The sequence below is a fragment of the Pinus tabuliformis genome, chromosome 8, assembly GCF_031772625.1.
Source record: "Pinus tabuliformis cultivar Carrire ecotype Pingquan chromosome 8, CPIR1, whole genome shotgun sequence".
NCBI lineage: Eukaryota > Viridiplantae > Streptophyta > Pinopsida > Pinales > Pinaceae > Pinus > Pinus tabuliformis.
The window spans coordinates 1,143,555,205-1,143,573,750 of record NC_142294.1 but is presented as its reverse complement, the minus strand read 5'-3'; the positions used below and the strand labels follow the sequence as shown (position 1 = coordinate 1,143,573,750).

Sequence of the window (18,546 nt, the reverse complement as noted above, 5' to 3'; positions counted from 1 at the left end):
GGTGGTTTATGTGGCTCCATAAGCTTGAGGTATCCCAACTTGGGTGAGTACACACCATGTTTAGGATGTGCCCAGATAATCTCATCTGGTCCATCCAATAGTATGATTTGTGCTTGTGTGAGAGCAGATGTATATTCCTTCCAATCATCAGACCATTGGTATGGCAGGTTTAGAGCTCTGGCTGATAACCAAGCCTGCTGGAGGAAAGAGGAATTAGCTTGGTCACCAATGTGCTTGATATGAGTGATTCCTCTATCATGAAGATAGCGAATAAGATCAGCCGGCAATCTGTGGGCATTCCCGCAAGTTTGGTTTGAAGTTCCAATAATATGTTTTCTAAATTATTAATATTAGAACATATTACATTATAATATAATTATAATATTATATTATAATTTTAGTATAATTAAATTTATTTATTTATTATTAATTAATTAATTTTTGTAAATTAATTATTTTTTTAATCAAATTAGTATTAATTAATTAGTAATTGTGATTTAATTTAGAATTAAAATTCAATTAAAAAAATTTATTTTTAGCTCAAGCAATAGATTTTTCAAAATTTTGGTAATTTTGACTCCCCAACTTTAGAAGCTTGTAGATTGAGTTTTACTTGGCCAAATGAAGTTTAAGATGATTAGTTGGATAGATAAAATCATGGAGAATATTTTTGAAGTAGTTTTATAACAAGATTTGATCATTTAACCGGTCCAACATTCAACAGAAAATCAAGCTTCAAATTTTTAAACAAAACTAATTTTCAGAGTTTAATTTTCTGCATTTTCATTTGATCACAACTTCTACTGAGTGTAAATCCATTCTTGTATGTTCAAATTGACAAGTTAGGCATTCAAAAAATTCAATAGAAAACTCATATTTCTTTTTATTTAATTATGTAATTGAGTTTTAATTTTCTGCATTTTCATTTGACCACAACTTCCACTGAGTGTAAATCCATTCTTGTATGTTAAAATTGACAAGTTAGGCCTTCAAAAAATTCAATAGAAAACTCATATTTCTTTTTATTTAATTATGTAATTGAGTTTTAATTAGATATGTTTTATATTTCAGATTTAATATTTAGATTTTAATTTGCAATTTAATTAAATTTTGATTGATTTTTTTATTGAGAAACAATTTGAAAAGATGAGTAAATGAGTATTTCAATCAATGAATTATTAAATAACCAAATATATTTAATAATTCTTTTTTTTTAAATAAAAGTTGAAAAATAACCACATATATATAACAGTTCACTTTACCTTTTAGTGATTTTTTAAAAATAAAATTTCAAAAAAACAAACCATATTTAGCTAAGAAAATTATCCACAACAAATGCTTAGATAATTCAATTTTTCTATAGTTACATCTACAACAAACATTTACTCATAAAATTCTGGCCTAGATATCCACAAATATACATACACAAATTTGTATATATCACAGGTCAAAACATGAGTACATATATTGTTTTTAAGCGGGCCCGAAAAGAGACATTGGTACCATGACATATTTAGTGTGATAAGATATCGCAAAATTCCCTAGATAGATCCTATACTCTTGCGCTAAATTTCCATGACTAATAACTAGTTTGAGTGGATGATGTTCTTTAACTAAAAAGCAGTTCATATTTTCTCAGCCACTTACTGAAACTTCTTTATAGTCGTTTTCAATTTCTAGCGATAAAATGACATTTTCAATAATTGTCGTTGAAAATAAACATCCCCCACCGCAAGAATCTACGGATTGACAGGAACATATTTCGAACCCTATGAAGAACCATATAGTTGTACTTTATTGATTTTGTGGCTATCATAAAACTATTTATTCACGGTTTATTTATTAATAATCTATATGAAGTTGGATTAAGCACGATATGATTTAAATGTATAATTGAAATCTTTTACGTTTTGAGATTTTTTCGGAGTATATTTTAAAATTAATGGTTCCCAAAAATTTATAAATATTTGTTTGAATTATACGCTGTACATAATCTAAGTAACATAAAATTTTAAAAATATGAAATTTATTTATATATAAAAAAATACATTTTAAATAACTAAATTATATATATATATATATATTACATTTAATATTTTGCAAAATAATTATTTAATGTTTATTTATTAAATTATTATATATTTATATCTATTTATATATATAGACTATGTTGAATTCAACTTTATATAGATTATTAATAATTTAATAAATAAACACTAAATAGTTATTTTGCATATATATATATATATATAAATTGAATTTTTGAATATATAAATAAATTGAATAGTTTAGAAATTTCTTATTATATTTAGGTTATGTAGACTATATAATTTAAATTTGTGAGCCAAACAAATTTCTATTAAAATTTGGGAACAATTGATCTAAAAATATACTTAAAAAAACTCAAAATGTAAAAGATTTAAATTGTGACTATCTTGAATTTGATCATTTTAATAATCTTAGTAGATAACTATAACTTACATATACAAGCATATATTTAATAGTTAACCTTCTCTTTGAAGCTTTATCTCTTATTAGGCCTTATCATCACGCATGGGATTATAGTAATCAAAATGGTCCCAGATTTAAATTGTGACTATCTTGAACTTGATCATTTTAATAATCTTTGCGACTATCTTGAACTTGATCATTTTAATAATCTTTGTGACTATCTTGAATTTGATCATTTTAATAATCTTAGTAGATAACTATAACTTACATATACAAGTATATATTTAATAGTTAACCTTCTCTCTTGAGGCTTTATCTCTTATTAGGCCACGCATGGGATTATAGTAATCAAAATGGTCCCCTTAGCATTAGTGAATATGACATTTTAATAATCTTTGTGACTATCTTGAATTTGATCATTTTAATAATCTTAGTAGATAACTATAACTTACATATACAAGTATATATTTAATAGTTAACCTTCTCTCTTGAGGCTTTATCTCTTATTAGGCCACGCATGGGATTATAGTAATCAAAATGGTCCCCTTAGCATTAGTCAATATGACATATAACTTAAAGTTTTTATGTGTTTGAAATTTTTGTTGAAATTTTTGCAAACTATGAAATTTCTGTATTAGTTTCTAAGGACCAATCAATGTAATCATCATCTTATTTGGCTTCATACCAAGGGATATGAGGCCAAAGCTCATACCAAGGGATATGAGGCCGAGGCCAAAGCTTAGGATAAGAATATATAATGAAAAACAAATTGAAACAATTCAAAAATCAAATGAACTAATGCTAGAATTAAATCTCAAATATTTTGTGTTAATCAAACTATACTGTCCACCAGTAAACTATATTGTACACCGCTAATATTGTGGATCGCTACATGTACTCGACAGTAAACTATATTGTACACCGCTAATATTGTGGATCGCTACATGTACTCCTATCACCGCTTTTGCCTACATGTAACAGGTGCCACTGCTTCTGTAACAACTGCCATCGCTTATGTTTACATGTAACTAGGTGTGTTTGATACGCTTCACAGCGCTGTGTATCTATCACCATGCCAGGAGAAAACAAAGACACCTGAAGGAAAATAAGATAAAGACACCTCAAGGAAAATAAGTTTTCACGTCCTGGATGCTCCGCATTAACAATATTTCTTTTAGATAGCTAATTCATTGTAATAGAGAACTTATGGGAAGAACCAGGCTCAAGTGGAGGGAGGAACCGAGAGAGGGTTGGTCGAACACGGATGGTTGTTGTTTGTTGGGAGAGAATCCATCAGGATCATCAGGTTCTTCGTTTGGAAAATAAGATAAAGACACCTCAAGGAAAATAAGTTTTCACGTCCTGGATGCTCCGCATTAACAATATTTCTTTTAGATAGCTAATTCATTGTAATAGAGAACTTATGGGAAGAACCAGGCTCAAGTGGAGGGAGGAACCGAGAGAGGGTTGGTCGAACACGGATGGTTGTTGTTTGTTGGGAGAGAATCCATCAGGATCATCAGGTTCTTCGTTTGGAAGATATGGTGCTTCATCCCTAACATCTGGCTCTGAATCCCTATTATGAACATCTGAATCACGGTCACAAGAATTTGGGTAAGCATATGTTATATAGAGATATGCTTTAGCTTCTTCACATGCAGGCTGATTATAGAATAAACTAACAAAAATGTCAGTTTTTTAAAGGCTGACATGAATCCCTATTATGAACATCTGAATCACGGTCACAAGAATTTGGGTAAGCATATGTTATATAGAGATATGCTTTAGCTTCTTCACATGCAGGTTGATTATAGAATAAACTAACAAAAATGTCAGTTTTTTAAAGGCTGACATGGAAATACGGGTTTACCATGGTGAGGGGCCTCTTCCTGCAACAGACATCATACCATTTACGCTTAGCAACAGACATCAAGCCATCTACAACCCCACAACCTCAAATCTGGTTGACAACTTCTCCTCTGATGATTTCACTGTTTGGGCATAACACATTAAGCTACTGTGGGGTGTTTCCACCTATGTTGTTCTTGAGGAAAATTCAATAATAAAAGATGGCTTTCGTCCCTCCCGCTGCCCACTGCCAAAGAGAGATTGAACCCTAGGCTAGCTTTGTGTGGTTGGCTTTGTTTCTCAGATTCCCTCCTGGAATTTTCAGGATTTGTTCACAAAACCGTGTAATTACATTGCAAGGGCAGAAATTCAAAATGCATGGTGATTATAAACTACAAACTCTCATTTGTGAAATGATATATATTCGAAATGTTCAACCATCTAAGCTTTTAAGTTCAAAATTCCATACTAATAAGATGCCATCTCGGTTCATTTAAAAATTATAAATACCATACATCTGCAACAGCTGCAATGTACTTGTCAGCTCCATTATGGAAGTGAGTACCACCACCAGGGAAATTGATCTTATCTCCATTCACTATCATCCAATTCTGATATGATTTTTCCTCTGCCATATGTGTATGAGGTATATTCACTTTCCATACTTCATCCCTACTTGTTGGCCATTTGATAGGAACCTGAATAAGATATAGATATAATTTTGTGACTTCTACCAACACAGGACCTCAGATCCCAGAACATTAGTCATCCAAAATATTTAAAGTAAAAAGGTTGGTATTAAAAACAATACCTAGTAGAAGTGATTACAAAGTGAAACTAAAACTAAAACTGTAAATTTGGGCAAAATTGAATATACAGGAATAAATTGTGAACAAAACGCAAGATAAAATTACAGGTGAAAGAAGCATTTGGACCTTAGATCCCTCTGGTGGAGGGATAAGAAAATTGAAGCGTCGTTCTGTAGGAGGGTAGTGCCTTTCATAATGCTCCATAAGACCCAATTCGAGTTTAAGCTTTAATTGGTAGATAAGATTCTGATCCAAGCATGGAATTAAATCTGAGTACTTACTGTCGCACTCCTATAAAACAAATGAGTAAATTCTCGTCCAATATTAGCAACTGAGTAAATTACAACAGAAAAAGTGAAAGTATAATGATTCTGAGGAGAACAACAACAAATATCCCACACAAAAGTTTTGATTGAATACTTACAGGGAAGGTTTTCAATGTAATTTGGTCATTTTCTTCATTTGGGATCTCGTTCTCAAGCTTGGGATTGCTTTCTTCGTCATCCTCTGTATTCCTTTTTTCCCTTATGAGTATATCCTCTTGGAGATTTGATCCATTGTCTTCATCATCATTGTCACCCTTATTCCCTCCAAGCTTTCTAGATGATCTTTCGACTTGAGTTGAAGTACTCTGATGCATTCCAGACCCAAAGAAAGATCCATAATAGACAAAAAGAAGACCTAGTAAAAACAACATAACAAATAGACAAGTAACTAAAGGCTTCCTTTGAAATTGAACTCCATCACTTCTACCCCTTGGCATGTTGAAAAGCAAGCAAGCTTCTGTTCAGTATTGAAATCTCACTACTTACACTAGTGGAAAAATTATTACTAATAAATACACCCACATAGATGTGCTCTCGATGAACTAGATCGAGATCTCGTCAGTGCCCTAAAATGTAAGCCCTCAAAAAATAGACTGAATTGTCCCTACAAATCTAGTGGAATTTTCTCACAGAAAGAGGATTCCCTCACAAATCCAGCGGAATTTTCCCACAGAAAGAGGATTCTTCTTTATTTTTTGTCCACTGTGAACACAAATGATAGAGAGAGAAAAACGGCCGAAGGTTCAAAATTTCTAGAGCATCGTCGATTCAGATTTGGACATCTAGAAGCCTAATGAAATGAAAAATCGACTATATCCAAAATCCGATGTGTATTTTAGAGCAACTTGTAGCTTTCAGTAGAAGCTAACATGGCTTTAGATTTATCTAATGGATTCGAATGCTCCATCATCGGCCCAATAAAGAAGCACCTGTAATGGAAAAAACCAAATGTTTCTAACAAAGCCAAATAAATATTTTACTCTCAAAATCGAGTTTCATACCAACCCAACCCAACATAGTGTAAAGTTTCTATTTATTAATTATAAGGAGGAGAAAGAGCGAGCCAAACTCAACCTGACTCAGATTTGACTGCACTCGACAATGGAGTCAATCTAATAAACCTAAAACAACAACAGTGAATGAAACTGAGCAGTGATAATTCTCAACAACCAAACACCATAAAATGCAGATAGAGCTGGAAAGAAAGAAGAAACAAAGAGAGACATGAAGGAAACTATGTGCTCAACTACAAGGTTAACTGACCATTCCACCAAGTAGCTTCTCTAAGGTGTTAAGAATCAAATCTGATCTGAATAATATGACTATATTTAGATTACTATATTTAGGATCAAAAAAGAAATAGGTATGTAATTTTCAAGGCTGAGGCAGCATTGATTCCCAACCCTCGTGAATTTGCTTCTTCCGAATTGACACTTGAATATACACTCACCTAATGAGATAGCAATAAATTTTCAGATCGCGCCTTTGTATTCAGTACTATTGATGGTGTTGTTTCCACTTTGGCTACTGGCGTTGTGACTTCTTACTGGGCTATTTGCAAGAAAACATTGATCTCCAAACCCAGTTAAAGCACCTTCATAATAAAAATTCGCAAAAAGGGAGCATACTTGCTATAATAACAACTTGATTTGTGCCGCTTGACACCTGCAATGCAGAAGACACTTGTGGTTCATGCAGACAAGTCATATACAAAAATTCACAATCATCAATGATAATTGAGTTAATTTAAAATCTTCTTCACTCTCCTCTTGAACTGACCTTCTGAAGTGAAAAAGATTAAATATATCGATTTTATTAATTATTTAATAAGTTTTACTATTTCGTTTGGTTGCAGGTTCGAATTGTGCCAACTTCATGTTCTCTGTAGTCTCACTCCTCTTGACAGCTCGGTGACAACTAGCTCAAGTTATTTTCTATTGTGACGGACCTTGTATTCAATATGTACCATATCGCATATATGGTAATAGACACAAGGCATATTTACTAAAATATAGCCAAAAGAGTTTACTATAATAACTTGTAATAAATTTCACCATTTATTATAATAGACTCAGGGCTTCCACTTCTACCTCCCAAATGAGCTATTTATATGTCACCCAAATTTGATGCAATTGTGCTAAATTTTGTTAATTGTTAACCTATATATATTTCAATGGTTAATTGAGCGTGTATCCTTAACAAAAATTCGACTGCATTTGGATATTGTTCAATTGTCCAACTACTTCACGAAACGTAACCTTCAAAAAGCTTATTTCAACAACCAGTACCACAAACTTTCCTCAAAATGTTGTTATGAAAACTGCATGGGTTACGTCGTTGGCACACATTTTCACTTTGAATTTTCCCTTATGGGCTATAAATTATAGCATTGAGCCTTTTTAGTCCCCGCCCAAAGGGCCGGCAGGGACTATAGTAATCGGTTTTCCGGATATGCATTAGTACGACACTTAAATCATTGACTTTTTTTTCCTTTTAACCAAAGTTTGTGTATATTAGTGAAATTCTTTTTTCTTATGACCAATTTTTTTTTCTCGGTAAAAGCTAATTCTATTAAAAAAGTTAAAATATGTACATAGAGGTTACAATTCGAGAGGAGGCCTCAGCCAATCCTCAGCTCTAAAAGCATGGATTTTGCAATAGATCCTTCTAGTAAAATATACATAGAGGTCCTGCAGACAAGATGTAGCATGCTTATGGATTTCTAGACCTACAATAACAACCCGAAGCAAAAAATCTCCGATATTGACAAAATCAAATGACAGAGTGAACCAGTCATCAACTTTTAACTTCCTATCCAGGGCCGTAAGAGCAAAAAGACAAAAAATAAGAGCAGGATGGCCACCCGGCCAGAAATTACTGAGCTGAACCGGCATGATTCGGGGACGGTGGCGCTTCCTCCCTTTCCGGACTGGGGGATGCTACCCAGGTGACATAGCCTTCTTCATCCAGGACTGGCTCACCGTTGGGATGGGTGACCAGGTGCAGGAATCCAGAGTGTCTGCGAGAGGGACCACAAGGAGGAGCATTAACCTGAGCTGGAGTTGAGTTCGGACTCTGATGCTGAGCGCCTTCCTGAACTGGATTCATAGGCCGAGTTTGTTCAGGAGCATCATGCTGACGGTCAGGATCATCGTGCTGACGGTCCGCGCGATAAACCCGCCCGGCTAAATCCCCAAGCAGTATGCCTTCATCTTGAGAAGGTTCATTCTCAGAGGGAACAGAGCTGGAGGGACTACCTTCTACTTCAGCAACCGAAATAGTGAAATTGACAGTAATAATAGGCTTGTTGACCTCACTCTGAAAAGAAAAACTAGAAGTCTGAAACGAACTATTCGGACGAGCCCTCTCAGAATCAAGCGACAGAGGAGATGGCGGAATTGAAGAAATAGGATTGACTATCGGGGGTGCAGGATGAGCACGACCCCCCCTATTACCATAGTTGCTACCCCGCCGAGGAATGCCACGCCTTCGCATTTTGCAAGCGGGCGCAGAAAAAGGCTGTAGGCAAATGGAGTGCCAATGAACCAGAACAGAGGGAGCTCTGTGAACCTTCCGACGTCTCCCGCTCCAAACACAAATGACTATGCTCCAAGGCAGACCCGGCATGGTATTAAAGATCGCTGGAACATAAATGCTATGACTCGGTTGCAGTACCCAGAGCCCATGCGCCATCCTGGTTGCCATGCTTGGGTTTAACTCTAACCAATTTCGAGAGAGCTCCATACTAAATGCTACCACCTTGAGCCTATAAATCATAACTGCCTCCTGTACCAAACAGTACGCCCTGCTGCCAGCGATGAAGCCAGCTGTCGGTTCAGTGCGGCAAGTCATTGTAACCTGGAGGAAGCACCCGCATCTGGGTGGGATCTCTTGATCTGAGCTTTGTCACTAATGACAATCTCCTGAATTTTGTCTAACTGGTTCTCTGAATCAAGATTAGAGATAGGACCTTCAAAGTGTCCATTTTGGGCTTCCACCCCAAGGTTGGCAAGACAGTCAGCAAGCTTATTGCCTTCCCTCTTGATATGTTTACAAGAAATAGTTTGATGCTGAACCAGCCAATTGTAGATTAGCTCTAACCTTTGAGCCATTCGCCAACTTTTACTTACTTTATGAGCGGGAGTGCCGTGCATCATTTTAGTGAGCATTTTGATTAAGATTTGGGAATCCCCTTCAACTATGAGAGGGAAAAAGCCATTTCTTTGAGCTATTTGAAGACCCCTCCATAAACCCTCCAATTCTGCGGAGTTGTTTGTGTCCCATCCGATCGATCCCAGGAATATACATTGAGGATTGCCATTGTGATCCCTGAAGACACCTCCATATCCTGCCTGTCCTGGATTCCCTTTAGAGGCACCATCAAAGTTGAGCTGGAACATATTGATGGGAGGTGGATTCCAAGTGTTTAACGCTGATCCCTGCACTGTGCGGTTCTTTGGCCCAACGGTTGTTTGATTTATCTGAATGCTCCAATTATCCCATATTGTTTTCTCCTGAAGTGTAGTGGGGAAGTCTTCTGCATGCCATTCTCTAGTTAACAGAGTTTCCACTAGATTCTGATGAAGTTTGGACCATATTTGCTCTAGAGACAAAGAGTGATTTTTTAAGATTCTTCTGTTACGCTCTTTCCATAAATTCCACATTAATAGTCCTGGGATTAGTTGCCAGAGAGCGTTGAGGAAATTGCTTTGATAAGGCGGATGATCCCATTTACACATAGTCGCTTTAATGTCTCCCTGTACTCTGCCTTCTTTTTTACTGCGAAAAACTGCCTTCTCCCAGAGTTTTCTGCCAACGTGGCAGGTTTGCATCAAATGAATAGCAGTTTCCTCCTCCTCCATACACATTAGGCATATAGAAGGTCCTGAGAAGCCTCGTCGTCTAAGATTATCCCAGGTCAGGATACGATTATGGCAAAGAAGCCATAAGAACGTGGAGACTTTCGGCCAGTTGGTAGAGCGCCAAATTACCTCCCAAAGTTTATCTTTGTTGAGCTGATCTTGGATGATAATCTTATAAGCTTCCTTTGTGGTGAAGTGTCCTTTCTCTTCATATCCCCACCTGAGGATATCCATGCCTTCTGAGATAGTGACTTGCCTTTTTTGGAGTTTTGTGTTGAGGTAATGTTTTGTTTGCTCAGGGCAGTTGGATAAAAATTGAGTAGCATCTTGCCAATGCCTGTGCTCTTGAGTGGTACCTGTTTTCCAGAACTGTCTGACTATCTCCTGTTGATTCATTTCTCGTTCTGGAATATGGTGATTTTGCAAAATACCTCTTAACCTTGGTAATTGTTGCCATGAATCCCCCCAGAATCTCGCAGTGGATCCGTTTTTAATTTCCCAAAAACTGTGTTCTTGTATGAGGCTTCTTTGTTGCAAGGCTGAATTCCACAATACCGAACCCGTGCTTAGCTCAGTCAATCTTATTCTTTCCTCTATAGGACAGTTGCTTGTGTATTTGGCTATCCAAAGAGAGGCCCATGGAGTGCTGGGATAGGCAAGCCATCTCCACCAGATCTTTGCCCCTATTGCTCTGTTGCTGTGCTCAGGATCCCTTAACCCCAAACCTCCTGCTTTTTTAGGAAGACAAACTTTATCCCACTTCACTAAAGCCCATTTTCTATTTTGCCCTGAACTGCCCCATAGAAAATTGCGCTGCAAATTCTTGATTTCTTTAAGGACCCATTTTGGGGCGGCTAGGATAGAAAAAAGATAGAGGGGCATGGATTGAAGGACCGCTTTGATAAGGACGATTCTGCTGGCCATATTCAGAGCTCGATTAGTCCAAAGGGTAAGCCGAGCCTCAAGTTTTTCCAAGAGTTGCTTCCAGGAGGAGTGCTTCAGGGCCGAGGCCATTAGAGGGGCACCTAGATATTTGGAGGGCAGAGAGGCAGTAGTGAATCCCAAGATTCGTTCTATAGATCTCTGAGTGGGAACAGGGGTATTAAAGAAGAAGATTTGGGATTTAATTCGATTTATGAGGGCTCCTGAAGCATCAGAAAAGGTTGTCAGGATAGATTTGAGGAGACGAGCTTCTTGCACTGAAGGATGTCCATAAAGCATATTATCATCAACAAATTGCTGATGAGAATAGACCGAGGAGTTATTGAAAGAAAGGCCTTTTAATTGCTGGGAAAGTCTAACAGAGGTGATGTATCTACCTAAACCCTCAACCATGATGACAAAAATAAAAGGAGATAGGGGGTCACCTTGTCTGATGCCTCTGGAGGGCCGGTAAGTAGCTGAAGGAATGCCATTAATTAAGACAGAAAAGAATGCTGAAGATAGAAGGTTGAAAATCCATCTTACCCATGAGTGAGCAAAACCAAAGGCTAAAAGGATTTTTTGAATATAAGCCCAACTAAGACTATCGAATGCTTTGGATAAGTCTAGTTTGAGCAACATACCTGGTTTCTTGGTTTGCTTTAAGGAGTGGATTATCTCATGCGTTAGAATGATACCATCTGTTATTTGACGACCTTCAACATAGCCCGATTGCTCGGGCGAGATGATCAGAGGGAGCAACGGTTTTAATCTTGTCGCTATGACCTTAGAAATTATTTTGTATATGATATTACATAGCGCGATCGGTCTATATTTGTCTGGGGTATTGGAATCTTCTCCTTTTGGAATTAAGGCTATGAAGGTAGCATTTAATCCAGGATACATCTATCTGAGAGCTCTAGATTCCTCTACAACTTGCCAGACTTCCTCCTTAACCAAGTCCCAGAACTTGTGAAAAAAATTTGAAGTAAAGCCATCCGGACCTGGCGCTTTACCTTCCTTCAGGTTCCACATAGCTTCTTCAACTTCTGATGAATTAATGGGTTTGAGGAGAAGACTGTTGTGTTCCTTTGTTATTAGCTTTGGGATATTCTTGATGATCTTATTGATGGCTGGCATTCTATTAAGATCGGGTTCCTGATGCGCCTTCTTAAAGTAATTAAGGAATTCCTCTTCAATTCCTTCATGCGTTTCAACTTTATTCCCCTGTTCATTTTTGATATGAGAGATGTGATTGATCATTCTGCGTTGAACCGTGGTTTTATGAAAGAATTTGGTGTTCTTTTCTCCATTTTTTAACCATCTGATTCTTGATTTCTGTCGCCATAATATTTCCTCCTGTTTAGCCCTTTCTATGATTTTGGTTTCTAATGCTTGCTCCTGCTTGGTTAGTTCCTCCGTGCGCCCGTCAGAGATGATGATTTGCTGAATTTTCTTCATTTCTGAATTGAGAGAAGCTTGTTCTGTGAAGATGTTACCAAATGTATTATGATTCCATCTTTTATCACCCCTTTAAGGTGTTTAAGCTTTTGTTGAAATCTCGCCATCCTGGTGCCTTTAGATGGATTGAAGTGGACCCAAGTTGATCTAACTAGCCTCTCAAAGTCCGGGTGAGTAAACCAGAATTCTTGAAAACGAAAGGGACGTTTGGTGTTGTTACCTGGCCTGTTCCATTGCAGTTCTATGGGCCAGTTGTCTGATCCTGAGACAGGAAGAATGGAAGCTGTGAATTCCCCTCCAAGATGAACCACATTATCTGAGATGAGGAACCGGTCAAGGCGCGATGCTATTTGCTGCTCTCCCTCTCTTTTGTTACTCCATGTGAAGAGACCATTGCCTGTAGGGACATCCACCAGCTAGTTATTTTGAATGAAGGATTTTAGTAGATCACCATCAGTATTTGCTCTGTATCTGCCTCCACGTTTTTCTTCTATGCTTGTTGTCATATTAAAGTCACCTCCCATAATCCACAGGGGATGAGTTCTATTTGAGCTGAGATCTGATAGTGTGTTCAGGATCTGAGTTTTTTGTGTTGTGTCCTGAGGAAAATAAACATTTGTTATTAGCCCACGGGTATTAGAGCCTAAGAGGTGAAAGTTTGCCTGAATGAAGCTTTTGTTAGCTTGAATATTGTTTAGCTGTATGACTCGCGCATCCCAGAGGATTGCCAATCCTCCCGAAGCTCCCTGCGCATCAACAGCGATTACATGTCCTCCTGGCCATGCTTTCATTGCTATTTTTTCCAAAAAATCTGAACCACATTTCGTTTCCTGTAAGAAAAGAATGCTTGGTTTTTCTTGCATCAACATATTTTTTAATAATCTTCCTTTCCTGGGGCTATTGAGCCCTCTAATATTCCATGATATTAACTTCATTGAGAGATTTGGGGGTGAGGATTAAAATACCTGGTCAGTTTGGCATACCTCCCTGACTCCACTAAAATCTCTCCAATCTTCATAGTTCTTTCCAAAGTGGATTTCCTACCTCTTTTCTTAGTATCCTTTGAGATAAATTTTCCATCCCATGGACTTCCTATTTGGACACCTAGCGAATATTTCTTCTGTGCTTTGTGCAACACTTCAACCAGGTTATCCACTTGCGTTTCTAATATCTTTTCAAAGTTCCTTGTCTTGCATGCATGTTCCAAGCCGAGAATATCCAGCTCTCCTATGTCTAAGGGTTCCAGATCTTCTTCCATAATTCTAGGTGCTTGTGAAGGATCCTCTCTCTCCTGTAAGGAGATCGCTTGTGGCTGCGAGTATTCCACGTCCATACCTTGAGTGTGCCATTGCAGGGTTTTGGCTGGGGTAATCAAGTTGTCTTGCTTTTGGATTTTCTTTCCTCCTTGTCTCGATGTCTCACCTGGCTGTTCATGATGGATCTCTTTATCTTTCTTCATTTCCTTCTCCTGTTCTTGCTCGTCCTCCTTATCCAGTACTTCGAATCTGTTGCTAGTTGTGGGTTTGGCTTTGTTGACTGGATTTGCTCTGGTATTGCCCGTAGCTTTCTTGTTTCCCCTTCTGCGATTTGTGACCTTAGTATATCCATCTGTGTTTTTATTATCAGAGCTATCTTGGGGAGAAGTTGCCTTATTTTGAGGACAATCTCTAAAAAGATGCCCAATCTCATGGCATTTTCTACATCTGAAGGGCACATATTCGTAATCTATAACTTGTTTCCATTCAGAGTCCTCATGATAGAAGCTTACCGTGTCTGGCAGTGGTTGCTTGAGGTCCATGCAGACACAGATCTGGGTGTAGGATGTGTAACTACATCGCTTTGTTTCTTCTGCGATCTTGACAAACTCTCTAATGGCGTTCCCTATATCTTGCAGTGACGTTTCCTCCCAGTATTCCCACGGTAGTGAATAAAGCCTTATCCACACTGGAGCATAGGTCAGATCCTCCTTGTCTGGGTTAAATCTTTCAACCCAGCCTTTCAGGTATAATCCCGCTGAATTAAAAAAATACGGACCCTGATCCAGAATCCTGTTGCGGTCCTCCAGGCAGTTGAAAACCACAGTAAAGAAACCCTTAGCTCCCAGATGGAGTGAGAGGTGTCCTTTAGGGTGCCATTTGGTATTGATCTAGCTTCTAGCGCTCTCTCTGTTGGCCAGATGCCAATGAATTTGCCGATTAGCGCATGATCTCTCATGTACTGTATTCTGGCATTGATGCGTTCACTTGGAAAGTCCACTCTTGGTTTATTGACTGCCACAGGTTTGCAGGTTGATGAACTTGCTTTGCTTCTTGCTTCTTCTTCTGTTTCCTTGCCATTCATCCATCCATTGTCGGTGGCGTTGCCTCTAATGCCCTGTTCCCTCTCTCTGTCGGCCGTAGGCCGTTCTCTATTTTCCGAATCGGGGGGAGGCTCTTGGCCCTCCCCCTGCGAGGCTTCCATTCTTCTTGTACCTTATGGATGCTTCTGTATACTCGTCAGCGCTGCAGTCTCTGCCCTCTGTACGCAGAGAGACAGTTCTGTCGAGGTCAGGTTTGCAGAAACCCTAGGTCAGGTTGCGGCGTCGCCTGGCTCCATTCAATTTTCTTATGACCAATTACTGTACTTAAATCTTTTATTTAAACCAATCAAAGGAATCATAGTCTTATTTCGCCTCAAATCGAGGCATTCTTCATTTTAAAACTTAGAGTAATAAGTAAACGCGTCATATAAATGTGATATAAATGAATGTTGGTTTAATGCTAGCATTAATTTATAGACATTAAATGTCTATGGTAATATGATATATCATGTATGTCTGTTACTATATATCATGTATGAGAAACAAGCTAGAATGTTTGACATGTCATTGCAGCTTCCGTGTCAAATTTGCAGCTTGCATGAGAACCCAATGGTGCATGCTTGACAATTGTTGTTCGCTTGAGAATCTGATCTGGCCGTGGTCTTCCTTGTTTTAAACCTGACCTTTGTTTCGTCTCCATTTTTCTTATCTTCACATATGGCCAATCCAGGATCGTAGTGTTCCTCCTCTACAGAGAGAGACAACAAACGCATGGATTTGTACCTCTATGCGCAAGCAATGCTATTCTTCGAGCAGTTACATACTTTCTAGGCAGCATCTGGGCGCAGATTTCAGGTGTGGTGTTGGTCTGACATCTGAATTGTCAGCAATGGTTACATTTTATTTACTACCTGCACAGGTGATGATTTCATGTTTAGTAAGAAAAACACATTTTATTTACTACCTGCACAGGTGATGATTTCATGTTTAGTAAGAAAAACACATTTTATTTACTACCTGCACAGGTGATGATTTCATGTTTAGTAAGAAAAATAGCTGCATCCTTTGTGATGATTTCATGCATTCTTTGTTATGATAATCAATTTTGATATTTATAAGTTTGCAATAAACCTAACATTCAAAAGCTTTGCAGTAAATCTAACATTAACATTCAAAAGTTTTGCAGTAAATCTAACAGTAGCGGTAATTCATCACGGAGCAGAGCAGAACCAGGTCTGACCTTGCCTGCAGATGAGGCATTCCGTCTCTTGTCATGGCAAGTCTCAGTCTCTCTTGCCTTGCATGTAATGTCAGGGGTACTAATATGTTCTCCAGCATGGCATCCCCAGGGATCTAATTCAATGCCACTCCAAACACATGAAAACAAAGTAAAATTCCCGTGTTCATGAAGCTTAATGGGTAAAGCCATTAGAATTCTGTAAAAAAATTGGTCAAAGTTTAAAATTCATCTCATTCAAAATTATTGGCACACTCACATTATTAAAAAATCACAATTCAAACTTGTAAGTTGAACAAATTCTTACTGGAATTTTGAACACATTCAACAAAAAAATATAGAGTAGAAAAAACCTCAAAACTTATAACAAGAAGAATATGGCTTAAGGAAATTAAGTTTTAGGTTGAGCAATCCAAGGTATGAAATATCATTTTTGCTATCATGAAAAACCAATTATAATAGGAGAGGATACTTGCACCAAATTTCAAAATTGGTCACTCCGGCAGGAAGTGGAGGAGATTTAGCAAAGGTAAAGCTATAATCAATTCTCTCCGTTTCATCCTCCTCATCCAATACATTTTCTTGTGCTTCTTTTCGCCTTCTGTAGTTAGGAAGTGCATCAACTCTAGTTTGAAGAGTTAAATCTGGTGTTGCTATACCAGTATTACCAATATCTTGGACTTGATGCGTCATGTAACCATCTGATTTCTGCGCATCGTAATCTGGATTGCAAGCAGTGATACCATAAACAGCTTCTTTCAACTACAAAATCGGAGCGATACCTGCCGCTGACTGACCTATGACCATTAAATCAAGAAATTACAATTTTGCAATGCGTTCAATGACGGGAAACATAAATTCAAAGTGTAGTGTGTAGAGCTATAGATATACCTGGAGCTGCAGGCACATCTTGCTTTCTTCTCGCCATCTCTGCAGGAGATGTAGCTCTATGATCACTTGCGACACCTGTAAGCATGTTCAGATCGCGGGACGTGCATTGGACCTCAGTCTTTGGCGCTTCCGGCGCTTCCGGGTCCCTGGCGAGCTGAGTGCCATTTAACAAAGTTCGAGCAGAAAATGCATTCAACTCAAGCGATACAGGCGATGGATTGGCCACTACAAGAAAAAACCATGCTGAACAACAACTATTAAAATATAGAAACAACATTAATACTATTAAAGAATTATCGAAACAGAGAGAGAATTTCTTACAAGATCTGAAACTGTGCTGAACAACATTAATACTATTAAAGAGTTATAGATCCAAAGAGCAGAATTTGAGAATTTCTTACAAGGTCTGAAACCTGGCTGAACAACATGAATACTATTAAAGAATTATGAAACAGAGAGGAGAATTTGAGAATTTCTTACAAGGTCTGGAACCATGCTGAACAACATGAGTACTTTTAAAGGATTATAAGAACAGAGAGGAGAATTGGAGAATTTCTTACAAGGCCTGAAACCATGTTGAACAACAGTCTTACTATTAAAGAATTATCGAAACAGAGAGAAGAACTTGAGAATTTCTTACAAGGTCTGAAATCATGCTGAACATCTCTTCCTTCTCTGGCTGATTCTGCAACATTTTGTCTCATCATCCACCAGCTCCACTGGAAAAATACAAGAAAAGAGAAGCCTGCGTTATCTGCATGGGCACTGTGCCTCTCCTTCCAACACCTATCGTTGGAAACAGACAGAGCAATTTATAATCTGTACGTTTATTAAATTTCACCATTGTTTTGATTGCATCGGACTATCTTTGGGGGATCGGTTATGAACCTTCATTACACATATAACCTACTTGAATTATACCACTCAAAATACTCATTAACCTGGGAAAATAATTTACTATAACATTCAAAATAGGTTAATGAACTTAGTCAATGGCTCTTTTGTATTCTTATTTCAATTATTACAAGTTCATTTCCTTCCCAAAAGCGCGACAAAGAGTAAAAAAAAATTAAAGTAAGATATTGTCGGTCTATTTTATGTGATATCGTCTAATCTAAGGGTCTGATAAACTCTTTTCCACATGTTTTTCTGTGTCAATTTCATACTCTACTGCGAAGTCTACATAGTGGCAACGTAGCTTGCATGCAACCACCGCGTGGACCCACAAGTCTGTTGTGTTGTTTTTATCAATTTATAGAATTTTTAATATTAACACATGGTCTGCATGCCTTTACAGATCTTCCTCATGACACTGTAATAGTGTTGCTGGTTTGTGTTTTCGTATCATCCTTTGCCTGGTCATGGGGACCACTGGGATGGTTGATTCCCAGCGAAACCTTTCCCCTAGAAACAAGGTATTGGATATGACAGTGTCTCTTTG

The 18,546-nt window shown here is 37.7% G+C and overlaps 1 protein-coding gene across 1 annotated transcript; it reads right to left on the bottom strand.

The window, feature by feature from the left end:
* Positions 1-12,674: 12,674 nt before the first annotated feature.
* Positions 12,675-15,138, bottom strand: LOC149239386 (uncharacterized). The gene is made up of 4 exons (XM_089369847.1): positions 14,897-15,138; positions 13,723-14,726; positions 13,341-13,489; positions 12,675-13,094 (listed from the first exon to the last, which is right to left on the bottom strand). The coding sequence occupies exons 1-4, from the start codon at positions 15,136-15,138 to the stop codon at positions 12,675-12,677; spliced, it is 1,815 nt and encodes a 604-aa protein (XP_089225973.1).
* Between the last annotated feature and the right edge of the window lie 3,408 nt (positions 15,139-18,546).